The sequence below is a fragment of the Lepisosteus platostomus genome, chromosome 11 (genome assembly GCF_059453375.1).
Source record: "Lepisosteus platostomus isolate fLepPlt1 chromosome 11, fLepPlt1.hap1, whole genome shotgun sequence".
NCBI lineage: Eukaryota > Metazoa > Chordata > Actinopteri > Semionotiformes > Lepisosteidae > Lepisosteus > Lepisosteus platostomus.
The window spans coordinates 10,701,632-10,715,819 of NC_142621.1; the positions used below are offsets into that span (position 1 = coordinate 10,701,632).

The 14,188-nt window shown below is 34.7% G+C and overlaps 1 protein-coding gene across 6 annotated transcripts in view; it reads left to right on the forward strand.

The window, feature by feature from the left end:
• ntng1a (netrin g1a) overlaps nt 1-14,188 on the forward strand; it is a 124,562-nt gene that overhangs the window by 75,944 nt on the left and 34,430 nt on the right. For all 6 annotated transcript variants that reach the window (XM_088598371.1, XM_088598373.1, XM_088598374.1 and 3 more), the window contains exon 4: nt 9,414-9,586. In XM_088598371.1, coding sequence (XP_088454497.1) covers nt 9,414-9,586 — 173 coding nt within the window. The remainder of the gene's footprint in view (nt 1-9,413; nt 9,587-14,188) is intronic.

Here is a 14,188-nt window from a genome sequence, read left to right on the forward strand (position 1 = left end):
TTTGCAGCCTACGCATGTTGACACAGCTACCTACTGTACTTGAACTACAGCACTACCTATATCAGTCTGTTATAGGACAGGCAAGGAGGAAAATAGTTTGGAGTGCTACAGTGAGAACTAGCTACTTTAAGAGGGTTACAATGGCTGAGATGACAGAGAATCACCTTGGGTCAACAATATCTTGGTCACTTAACAAATGGGATTTGTAAAATAACTGTAAGGGGAACTGTAAGAATTCTCACCTCCCACATGGGGTTTGCAGCTAAACATTTTAATTTATATTGCAAACATGTGGCAAAAGGTTTTGTGGTCAGGCAAGACAAAATTGGAACTTTTTAGTCTAAATGCAAAACATTAGGACGCTAACCCAGCACTCAGTCAATACTATCCCTACTGTCAAGCATGCTTGTGGCAGCATTGCATTATAGTTCTGCTTTTCATCGACAGGGACAAGGAAGCTTGTCAAGACTGATGAAAAAATAGATGGAGCAAAGTATTGGCAAATCTTAAATGAAAACCTGCATCAGGCCTGAAACTGGGATGAATATTCACCTTTCAGCAGGGCAGTGACCCAAAGTGCAAGGCCAGATCTATACTGGAGCGACTTAAGTCTCCTCATTTGAATCTTATTGAGAATCTGTAGAAAAACAGAAAACTGGTGTTCAGTAGTGACCTCCAGGCAAATTGAGAGAGCTTGAGCAGATTTCCCAGGAAGAAAGGGCAAAAATTGCACCAAGCCTGTGTGCAAGTAAAGGCTTACCTAAAAAGGTCTGCACTGTAATCATTGCCAAATACTGAGTTTGCAGATCTGAATATTTACAGTATGCAATCAACATATGTCATTTTTTCTCTGTAGTTTTTGGTGATATTTAGTGTAATGTATCTTACCAATTAGTTGTCTTATGTTTGAGCATTCAGGTTTTTAATAAATTATTAAGTTTAAAACTATATATGCTTCATTTTATAATAATACGAATGATTCTGCACAGAAAGGGACTGAATACATAAGTGCAAAGCACTTTAAACATTTATAGACATATACTGTATTACACATTTAGTAATTTCATTCTAATATCAATTACAATAGCATTGAAATAGCTTTACAATGTCAAAATATGTAAATAATTACAGGGCAACGGAATAAAAGTGCTATGTAAAGAACTTTTGTAAGTTAGTGTAATAGCAGATCTATAAGTGCTTTGAACACATGCATCTGTGTTAGACAGCTTGATTAAAGACTTAAAATGCAATTTATGGTCTAATGCCAAGATAGTAATCAAACTCCCCAAACCAAGCAGCAAGTGAGAAGACTTATTATAAAGTCATGATTTATTTTTTCACCAGTACAATTAGGTGAGAACAGCCTCCTTCTTTTACAATCGGTGAACTGTGTGATGTTCGGTATTATTAGATTCTTTCATTAATCTCATAGCGACTTCTGTCCAAGGTAGCAGCACCCTGGGTTTTGTGAGATGGAAATCAGTAGTTTATCCTATTTCCACAATGTCTGAGCCTACCTCCAAAGTCTTAAAAATCTCTTGCCAAAGTGACAAGTGCTGTCTTTTCATTTTTGCAAGTCATGCAAGGGCTTCATTTTCTTTCTCATACAAAATTAATGATCTTAGATTATATTAATGGAAATGTAAATGTAATTTAATTAATTTCCCTCTTTCATTTTTGTTACACCTGCTGATTAAGTAGCAAGTTTTCTTTTTTTATATAATTGCTAGGAAACATGGTTGTGTCTTTTGATTACAAATTTGTAGAGCTGGGTTTTGAACATGACTTGTAAGTCAAGCATAATTGAATGTTCATTTTTATTCTTTAAAATGAAAATGAAAGTTCAGGAGCAGGTCAAACCCTAATCTCACCCACTTCTACATACCTGTATAAAAAGTTACATTTTTATCTTACTGGGTTGCTGCTTTTATTTTCGTACCGCTCCCTACACCCCTTCTTGCAGCAGTTCTTAGGCATATCCACCATTCCAACAAAAATGGTCCTTACTGACAGGTTGTCATTCTCCTAAGCCAAACAATTTGCATCAATAAATTGTGCTAATTCAAATCACTCATCCTCCATCTTAATTAGGATTTTTCTGCACTAATAGACTGATATTAATCCATTTAGATAGAAATACTGTATATCCACATTTGTTTTAAGAGCAAGTTCCAATAAGAATTACCTAAAAATCTTATCTAATGAGGCTGTTTAGATCCAAACTTCATTGACAAACTAGCTGCTTACTTGCACTTTAATTCTGAGTATTTTGAACTGGTTTACAACTGAGGATTTGACCATTTACACTATTTTAAATGGATTCATTATAGTTTTACATGTTTAGCAACGTTTTTGTATTTGTTAGTTGATTATTATTTCAAAATGGCTAATTATCGCAGTGGGCTGTGCATTTCACAGCAATGTTTTGTAAGTCAATGGGACAATGCTCCTACTACGAACATAAGGGCTATCCATCCAAATGTCATAAAATAGCCATTGCAAAATGAAGTGGCTATATAATTTCCACTCAGTATTAAACTGAATTGCCCAGCCTGACATTTCAAGGCCCTTATAAAGCAGTGATTGACAGAATTTTGTGTAGAACTGGGACACATACAATTATAAGTCAATAAAGTCATAACATCCTGACAGTAATTGTTAATGCCAAGAAAGAAAAATACATGGTGGAAAATTAAGGTTCTCTTTCGCTTTGCCTGATTTTCCTCTTTCTCACATCTCAGGGCACAGAGAAGGGGAAAAATTTTAGTAAATAATGAGAGCTGCCAAGGAGGGAAGATTTGTTTATCATAGATGTGATTTGAACTTGACTCCCATAGTGTCAACAGAGTTTGGCCCTTCCAAAGCATTTGTCCCGTCTGTACAGATGTATCCCTAACCAGAGAAGGTGACCATATGTATGGCAACAAACATACTGTAAATATGATTTGGCAGCTCAGTTGAATCACCTCTTTGAACAATCTCTGTAGTCTTCTTGTATCCTCCTTAACATCTATGAAGCTAATCATCTGTACACACACCCCAGGACTCTATGAGAGCTTGTTAACATTTGGTTTTGTAATTGTGTTTAAATGTTGCCTGACATAATGTAGTCACTGTGTTTTTTTCAATTAGCAAGTGGATTCTTAATGCTGACATGAACAACATTTAGTTGCAGAAAATGTGACCTAATTCAATGTAACTAGCTTGATTACAATAACATCTGCACATACAATTAAAATTAATTGCTAAGTATTTAGCTCATTTAAGGACCATATTTTATTCATCCTGCTCAGTTTCTGTTGATTTACACAGCCACATATTCAGAAGTTTAGAATATGCTCTGGGGACAGAAATGTGTGTAGCCTTATCAGTTGATGTCACAATTGAGCATTTAAACAATTATCTACCCACCTCCAAAAGAAAACTATAAAAGAGCTTAACCTGAATCCATCATGAGCAAAAAGCAATAGCAGAAAAGAATATTCAGTATATCTTTACTACTGAGCATAGCGAGGAAACCTTCTCCAATTTAAAGAAAATAATTATTATTGACTGTACTAGTGTGATGCAATATAATCTGATTAAAAACTTGATAGAAATAGATTTAAATGCTTGATTATACAAAAACAGATGCTCAGATGTAAAAAAAATGGATTCAGCATTTTATAAGTGACACTCAGTGGGTGGTGCTGACCTATGGAAATTGTTTCAGTCTTCTGAAAAGGAACCTTACGCAGTTAGAAGAGACTTGAAAGACAATGAATAGACAATGAACAGATGTTTACATGGGAAAATAGAAATCCACTTGTGCGTTGTTTTATGGATAACTCATTTTGCTTTAACAGTGTAACTGTATGTTTTGATGATTCACTGTCATTAGGATGCTAGTTTGAGGGCTGGTTATGTCAAGCTGGGAAACTGATGTCCACATTGAATCCCTCATTTTTATCCTTTACTGTGTTAAAATAAAGCAATGACATGGTACTGGAAAACTGAAATGAAAGGCTACATCCATTTTTTTAATAAAAGGACTACAATTTCAATTTCAAACATTGTACAGATTTCCATCTCCATATACCTAAGTTTGAAAACTAACTTCTCTGTGACCTTGTCAAAAATAAGAATTTTAATTTTGAAGAAGTTACATCCTATGTGAAGTACATGGTCTAAACGCAGTTTGTAGGTTTTTTTAAGTTTAAGTCATTTTAAGTTTATTTAATTTTTTAATTTTGGTGTTAATTGTTAGATATCAGAAGGAGCTGTTTGAAATTTTCTGGCAGGTTAAAAAAAAAAACTTTTTTTCAAGTTTTCACAAGGAGCAGAGCATTAATTTTTATAGCAGTATTTCTCCACATCTGATCAATGTGAACAGCAGGGTCTCATAGGTAGCTCTATGAATATGTATAATGACCTCTACAGGGCACATATTGACACATTCTATAGTGCCTGGAGCAATATCTTTTGAAATTATCACACGAAACAAAGCATTTATACCCACAATAAATATTAATTTGGAGAGAGAAAGTGAATTTGAATATGGCATGTATCCCTGGTTGAAGGAGCGGTGAAGGAGTATATAATAAAAAGTCATCACTGTAAGTGAACCCATGAGGAAAACACCATTGAAGGTTTATTAAATATACTTTTGTTGCATTATTAGTTTAAGGTGTTTTTCAGCTTCATCTCCCTTGGTAATAAAAGGCAAATGAGAGCTTTCAAACTCATATGTGTTTTAAGCAAGCCTGCAGCAAAGACCTCAGAGCCTGGAGAATATTCATACATTATACAATGTTCACAGTGATGTATAATTTTATTATTACAAAATGGTATTGGTGTTGAGACAACCTGAAGGTTAAATCACAAACATGCAGTACTCTCCCTGAATTACAGTTTTTGGAGTTAAAAAAAAATTGAAAGAATGTGTTCAAGATTTTCATAACATATCTACGTTTTTTAAACCACAGTGACATTTACTCTTACAGTTTAACCAAATCTAGATGACTTAAATTTTAATGTGCATGTTATTCTAATTTTCTGTATTACTAGCACCCATTATGGTACCAAACAAATAAAATGAAGAGTTATTTTTGTTTCTCATAAAAAAAACTAATTTAATATACTATAACATGTATATTAATATACACTATGTGAATAAAACACAAGTGGTAGATATAACAACATTCATTTTGGATTAATTCCATTCTGAAGGTTTTTGCTCTTGTACAAGAAAGACACTACATCGGTTAAGAGTAGGTGTCTTACTTTTTAGGTAGTAAAGCATGACTCATATTCTGTTCCTATATTGTGTAGTTTATGAAAAGCATGAAAGTGTATTCAGCATCAAATTCAGCTTTAACAGCACTTTGATATTTAGTTTTATATGACAGTTTTGGCCTTTCAGAAAAGTCCAAAGAGTTTTGAAGTATCTGCAATACTTGCAGTACTCTGTACCTCTCATCTAGGAAATCTGTTACTTATTGGTTTTAAAATATCATGCGTGGCTTAGAAGTTTATGAGAAGTTAAAAAAATTGACATGTTCTTTTCGCAAGTCTCTTTATAATGGGATGCAAATAAGCAACTCTCCAGAATAATAGCCAATCATTAATGCAGCTCATGTATACCTGCAGGGAGAGGAAAGGCATTTGTCACTTAAGGAAGATTTTGGTATGTCATGCATATCAGTTTTTTACACAGACCCCTTAAAATACACCATGGTAATAAGCTAATGATTCACACTGTGTGAATTTACATGCATGAAAGAAGTGAAATACTTCAAGGAGCTATTTATGGTAATAATCACTGTTATGCTTATACCATGTGCACTCTAGTTTAGCAGAACACTGTGGCATAGATACAAGTCAAATTATTGGTTTAATGTGTTGTTTCTTAAATTGTCATATTTATCTCTGGGATCAGCATAAGCATCTTAAAACTGGTAGCTAGCTGTGACCAGATAAACAACACCAGCTGCTGCTTAACTTCCAAGCCAGGCCTTATTAACAGAAACAAGTATATGCATATATTTTAGAACCTAACTAGAGAGACTGAAATACTTGTGTAATGATAATTTGCTTTCTGCCTTTTTGCTTCCTTATTCAGCTAAAATAAATTTACAGCTTTACAAAATGAAAGACAGAATATCTATTCTATATGTTTCCTCAGATAAGATGATAAAAAGTACATGTACATCATGAAATTTGTTTGTTGGTCTTCTCTAGTACAGACAGGCTACAGCAAAAGTGCTGGAGTCTCATGCAATTTCTGCAATGAAAATATATTTTTAGTGATGCTGAGGAGAATCTATGGCACTGGAAGGACATGTTGACTCTTCAAAAAATACTTCAAGGTTGCAATTTCCTGAAATGATACCATAAAAAATGAACTGTGAACCTTTTATGAATGACATAAGGAAAGGCAGAAGATCAGTATAAATAAGGTTAAAGCTTAATTGCTTCTTTAATACCGGAAAAGCTCATGTAGTACTGCACTTACAGAAGAGCACAATACCTCCTCTTTTTTTAGTAGCAAAAGAGCTTCATAAACACAAATACACACATGATATTGAAGTGTACACGAATTCCCACAAGGAGCATATGATTACTCATAAAACCAATATTTATCCAACCACTTTAGTTTCTTCCTCACATGTGGTTCAGGATGGTGGAACAAGACACAAATGTAACCTTTGTCTTCCCAAAACAAAATCAATGTCACTGTTTTATTATTAGAAAGCCACAGTGTTGTAAGCTTGACCTGTGTTGTGTGGTGGAATGAAGATACAATGGCTGATAGCAAATCCATGGCCAGAAGTTCCTTTTGCCCACAAAAACATAAAATAAAACATGTGGTATGTTTCTACAAGCTGTATCAGTCTGTTATTGTCTTGGATTTCACTGCGTTTCACTGTATTGCAAGTTTAGGAGAATACTGTTATTGATATATAATAATTACCACCTATCTACTACATACAATTCCCAAACAATACTGGGACAGCAAAGTAAAAACTTTTATTTTTGCTTTACAATCAAGCCATTTGTATTTCATTTTGTATTTGTAATCATGAGGTTAATAGGAATAGGATAAGTACAATATGGTATAGTACATGTTTTATGTGTGGGTAATTCCACACATTCATTCCATCATCATATTAGAAATAAAACCTACTTTGTGTTCAACACAATGTTTTCAATTAAGTAATAAGTAAGTAGTAAGTAATCATAAGTAATGGGACACATTCACTTTGAGAATTGTAGTATTAATACTGTGGGTTGGTCTTTCCAAACTAGAATCATTTGATATGTTTTGCCAAGCCTTTACTGCAGCAACTTTGAGTTGTTGCCTGTTTTGGGATGTTGTGATTACAGCTTTTTTTCTTCAGTATGTACAGTAAAATGCAATTCTATTGGATTTAAATCTGACTTGGGCATTCTAATTTTTTTCCATTTTTTTCTATCTCTTGATAAACTCCTTGGTTGGTTATATGTTTTGGGTCATGGTCATGTTGAGCCACACAGCAAGTAAGGAAGACATTTCTTCTCTGTGAGCAGAGAAAATAAATTGTGAGCCTTATGGAAACCTTCTGCTCCTGCCATCATTAGTTACCTCATCCATAAATACTGCATGAGCAAGCCAGTTCCAGAGATGGCAATGCATGCCCAGGCCATGACATTAACTCTGCTACACTTCAAAGATGAGGTGGTGTTCTTTGGAGAGTCTGCACGTCCTTTATTTTGCTATACTTTAACCTTTCCATCACTTTAGTAACTGTTCGTCTTGGTCTCATCTATTAATAAAACTTATTTCCATAACTTTCCTGGCTCAACTTTGTACTTTCAAATTTCAGTCTGGCTTTTCACTTCTTCGTATAGAAGAGAGGCTGTTCTGCCCCAGTATACAGTATGTGTTGTGTTAATTTCATCCTTTGTACACTGGAGGTTATTGATGGTTTCACCAGTTGTTTTAGGGTTTTCCCTGACAACTTTAATATTGTTTGCGTCATCAAATGCAGATGTGTTTCTTGGCTAATATGGTCTTTGTTGATTGGTAAATTATACCTGTAGTTACTTTCTACTTCAGTATATTCAAAACTGTTTTAGCATGCCCATGACCTGTCCTGTGATTCTGATATTTTTGTTTCAGCTTCAGAATTACCCACTTTGCTTTCAGCGGAAATTCTTAGTGAAATTTCTTTGTTGGTTAGCTGTCATACTTTTGTTTACTTGACCCGGGTAGGTAGAACTGAATTGAACGTATTAAAAATAAAATACTTATTCGATTGCACACATCAGTCATGTTGTTCTTTCATTGTGAAAATTCCAGTTTAAATGTCACTGTCCCAATAATTTTGGAGGGGACTGTATAGAACAAAATATAGCTAAGTGTAATGGCTTGTTATTATATTTGTATTTATTTTTTCTGTATCATTGTGCATAATAGTTTGAAATCTAATTTTCCCATTTTTGTTCTGAAATGTGTTCTTTGTTCTGATGTTTCACCCTTTCTTTCATGCTGCCTGATCTGAGATTATTGTACTGTGTGTAAAAAAATGAACCGTTGCTATCAGTGAGATTGAGCAATTGAAAAATAGCTGAGTGCATACTTTTCTCTTTAAAAATTAATTAACACATTCCTATAAAACATCACTTAACATTGTGAAAGAATAGTGCATTCATATAATACATCACTTAACAGAGTGAGTGCCCATCTGTAGTGATCTTAGATGCTGATTTGCATGAGTCTGTTGATCATCTGCAAATTCCACATAATGAGCCTTCTGTATTACTTATAATAAAACTTAGTCTTTCTGGCTATCTTCAAAATCCATCAGCATCTGCAGGTGAAGAGCCGTTGAAATTATCCACTTGTCCATGCAATTAAGCCTTGCATACTCAGTTGTAATTCCTCCAGCTCTTTTCTGTAGGTGTCATTATGTTTTCATTTATCATAATAAATATCCTTCCAGGCCTGATCTTTGCCAAGTTTTCTCCACTGACTTCAAAGGAATACACAATAAAGGCTTTGCAGCTGTCTCAGTGCCTTTAACGTTTGTAATTCCCAGTAGAGTGTGTTTTAATGTGCGTGTTTCATGTGGTGTTTTGCTTTAAATATGAGACGATGTCTTCTTGTAAATACCTTTTCTCCTATGGGACAATTTAAATGAGGTGTTTTTCTAGGGAGATAATTATAAAGCAATGCACTGCAATTTTCATAACAAAGAGTTTTATGTTTAATTTGTAATCTAATGCACATTCCTGTGTTAAATAAAAGTGTGGCATATATTGTATTGTGCTAAAAAAAGATACATTCAGGGTCATAGCTGCCTTGCAACCAGATTTTGTTCCAGTCCTTTCTTATTTAATTGAACCATGCAACTGAAAATTCACAACTGTTGACACTGTCTTTTCCCTGACAGATGCAAGTGCAACCTTCATGCCAACAGCTGCGTCTTTGACAAAGAGAAACTGTCTTGTGAGTGTGAGCACAACACCACAGGCCCAGACTGTGGGAGATGTAAGAAAAATTACCAGGGCCGAGCCTGGAGTGTTGGATCCTACCTGCCAATCCCAAAAGGCACTGCAAATATCTGTGAGTAGCTTTTTACAGCAATCACACCTGAAGAGCAGGTTGCTATACCTTTAAAATTCTCCACCAATGTTCATTTAATGACAACAGGGAAGGTGTAATCCTTTGGGTTTTTGATGTCAATGCTGGCCTTTTTTCCATTTGTTAAATATGCAAAATAAATACATCTGTTATAATATTTAGCTTTTATGTACACTATGGCTGTTTTTTTATATTTGTTTTACTCCATTTTTCAAAGGTTGGCAACATACTTCCAGGGAGTCATCCTAATCCTAGTGAAAAACGGAACCACATCTGTTTAATCCCGAGATGCAGGCAGGGGTGCACATTGCCGTTATAAATCTGGTGCTGATAGTAAGTCCTGCTAAGAGAGTTGTTTCGTGCAGCCCTGTACTATCCAGATGGTAAAAAACAGACACTTTAGCCCCTGAACACAAAATTTACTCTGAAGTAAGCCACAGCTATTAAATAAATGCCATATGTTTCTATACCAGGTATTATAGGGTAATTTGCAGTTCTACTACAAGAAAAGGGAACTTTATATAATACTTAAATCCCCTAAAGATTATATAATCATCACAAACTGAGACCTTTGTCATGGACGAATGAGGTCTTAAAAAGTAATTTGCTTGTTTCTTGTGAAATAAGATTGAAATTGCAGGCTTTTTCCATTTCATTACCAAATATCCTCTTTTTTGAACTAGCTGTTGGGGAAGAAGGCTTGTTTTTCCTCCCAGCTGTTGAGTATTATGAGTCTCTGTGAAATGCACTTGGATGGAGGCTAGGGTTTGGATTGACAGCACATTATTAAAAACAAAACATTTATAAGCATCTGCACACAAGTGATGAATCATAATCTAACTGTAAACTATGTCATAATGCTTTGTGTAAAAAAGAATAGAATGCAATAACACTGTAAAAATATTGACATAATTCCTTCTTTCAGGAATAAAGTGAATTGAAATAGTTTTTGCAGGAGGTATGCCTAACATAATTTGTAATTTTAAAACAAATCATGGTCAATTTCACAACACTTCCCGCTTTCACTGAGAGGATATTAAACATATGGTACCCGTATAGAGACAAATGAGTTAAAAATACAAATTTAATTAGGATTTAATACCTTTTTTATGGTATACATCTAGTAATCTGATATAATTATGCAGGTTATAAATCACCATTGAAGAGACATGAGCAGACCCTTATATATTACAATGCAAAATCTTTTATCTAATATTTCAAAAGGAAATTAAATTTCTGCTTTACCAACTAGACTAAAGTGCTGCAGAGGTGGTTGAAAAGGCAAGTATGAGCCAGAAAAGTGAAAATCTCTGATTTTTCATGTAATATGGATTTTCTTTATGAGGAAACCTGCAGAGGTTTGCTTCTGGATTTATAAAAAAAAGCCCCCTTCATGAGGACCTTTACATTATGATGGATGGAAGAACCATCCATTTACTATAGAATATTTTTAGAGTCGAATGAGGCTAGACACTGTAGGATACAATATGTGTCCCAACTGACATGGTCTATCTTGAGATGCATTTCACAACATTGTCTAACTGTAGTTTTGAGAAGATTACCACTGTGTGGTTTATAAACTGTGTGACAGTAAAAGGGATAGAAAAAACATTGAAAAAAACCTTTTGGACATTTCTTCAAATTCTGTTGGAATCCTTAGAATGTCTGTTTCATCCTCGTGTTGCCCAGTTGTTGCTTTGAACAATACAATGCAATGTTTTTGAACTGACCAAAAGAAATAAACACATTTAGATTCCTTTCACATTTTCTTATTAAATGTGAAATATGACAAATATGAACTGAGTCATTTTAGTTTGAATAATGTGCTTCACAATTGATTGCAAATTTTATACAAAGTTCATCTTGCTGAGTTTCTATACTGCCCTATTTGCCTGCTATTGTTTTTCAAGCCAGGAATCCCCAAATTATTTTTCATTATACACCCAAACACTTTTGGAAACAGCAGTTAAGAATGGCAGTAACCCTTACTACCATGCAGGAGAAATACATAAGTACAAACAGGCCCCACCCTCCAACCTGCTCACCTTCCAGGTAAATTATATTTTTTCAGGTGGGTAGCTGCGTCAGCATGTGTAGGCTGCAAAGGAACAAGTAATAGATTTATTCCATGCTGAAAAAAAGAAGAAAGAAAACACAACGTTTCGGCCGTGGGGCCTTCTTCAGGTCCCACCTGAAGAAGGCCCCAAGGCCGAAACGTTGTGTTTTCTTTCTTCTTTTTTTCAGCATGGAATAAAATTATATTTTTGACAAACTACAAACTATGACACGCAGGCGGTTCACTGCTGATTGAAGAAGCACATTCCTCACTACAGTCACTGGAAGTCTTAGAGGGTCACTGTTTCACTGGAGCCAAGAGAACTGCCATGAGCTCACTGATCTCTACCCTCAGCAAAGCTGATTCAGTTGTGCATGACTGCATGACCCCTGCTGCAGTTGGCTTGTGACATGACCCACATTATATGGATCATAGAACTCAAGTTACTTCAGGTGAGAACTTTTACTAGAGCTAGTATTTCTTAATTATGTTTTGTTTAGTCATATTAAAACTGATCAGGAAATAATATACTGAATTCATGATCACCTATACTCCACGTTTTAAACCAGTTTCAATAGGTTGCTGAGGTATTATTTTTGTGAACATTTCTTTTGGTTTAAGAGACAGGAGACAGGAATCTTGACTAAAAAAACATGTATCCAAAATGCAGTACTTTCTGTTACACCATGGTGACCTCTCTTTTATATTAATTCGCTTTAGAGTGTAGATAGAAATAAAAAATCCCAACATTATGATGTGCTACATTTTCAACAAATGCTACAATCAAATATCGTTCATGCTGCTTGTTAGATATTGACGTATACACTGCAAGATTTTTTTTTATTAAATCCTGTTGTTCTGTAGGGACATACTGAAATCTGTATAGCCCCAAATCAGCTGGTTTGGATGTGTGAAATGCCTTGGATAAAAGTGTAAAAAGCAGATATGTCCCAGTGAGGATTCTGCAAAGATTTAATACTTTTTATTGACCTAGACTTATGTCTGTTGGGATAAGAGCTGAAAATGATAAAAGCTTTTATGTGACTTATTGATTTTACAGCTGTTTAACATTTAATTATTCTCTGTTACAGTATTCTTTGTACATAAAGCAGAGCCTAAATGAGCTATAAAGAGGAAATTTAAATATGACCCACAATAGATTTATGTTTAGCTGTTGTGAGCTTCTTTGTGTATCTTAATTAAGACAGTCAAGCATTGAGGCATCACTCCTTTTAGTACAACCCAAAAGCCTTTTAGAATATTTAATGATGATAAATAGATCAACAACGTGTTTGCTTGAGGTGTTACACGTCTCTAAATAACTTTCAATTTACAGACATTCGCAAAATTCCAATATCCACTGGAAGACATTATTTAAAAAATAACTACATAGGTGACTATACTAACCAGATTATCTCTAAAAAAATATTTATGTGATTATACAGTATCTTATGGCCTGTACTGTATATATGTAGAGTTTAATTAGTACACACTAACAAAAAAGACTACCAGATGTCCTAGTATTCACTGACATAATTTATCATCCAATCAAGCACTATGATTCTGTCAGAAAAAAAAAACATTTTCTTCAGCATCATCTGGCTGCTTCTGGTAACAGTCAGCAATTTGTAAACTGAAGTAAGACTGTTGCACATACTGCCACGCCCTTTGGTTAAAAAGAAGGTTAGTGTTAGAGCAATATACCTCCTTCCATTAATGTGGATAATTTAGTATGCTAGATATATTTATTGACCTTCTCACGAACCTTTCTCTGTGAACTTCAAGAATGGTTAAGGTACATTCCTTTTTACAGCTAACATGAAGAGCTTACATCCTTTCGAGAGTGTGCTTGAACTATAATTAGGAGTTGCTTTAGAAAGCCTCTGGAGTATATACAGAATGGTGTAATTAGTATTATCTAAAAGGCCAGGTGGTCGATGTGCCATATTGTGAAAAGAATCTACGAAGTGAGAGAGTTTTTCTCGGTCTTTTTTCTTCACGTTTAATTATTCCATGTGCTGTATTTCACACACCAGTGCCCTCCTGTTGTTTGCACTTCTTTTTATTTTCCGAACACTATTTGCATCTTTCTTCTGTTGGTCTTCTGCCTTTGCTCAGAGTTTTATTATCTTGGCATCCTCTTTTGTTTCAGACTCTTTTATTCTCTTTCCCCTGAGCTGATATACGTTTACTTTTGCTTTCCTCACTTCTTTAGGCAGTAATATTAATACCCATCCCTTTCAAATATTTATTTTTTCATCTTGTGTTCTTTTTCTGCTCATCACTGACATTCCTGGAATGTCATTTTTTGCTGTGCTATCATAGACCGTGCTAACATTTTACTACCTGTAACACAAATCAATTCCCTGCTCCTACAAGCATTTGAAAATGGAAGCCAGCTCCCACAATCTTTCTGATGATAATACTCAGTGATCCATGCTGAGTTTATGGGTATGTATGTTTCCACTACTTCAATATATTAATACATGTCTTACGTACAGTATGGCTTGTTTTCAATGTTCTTTACT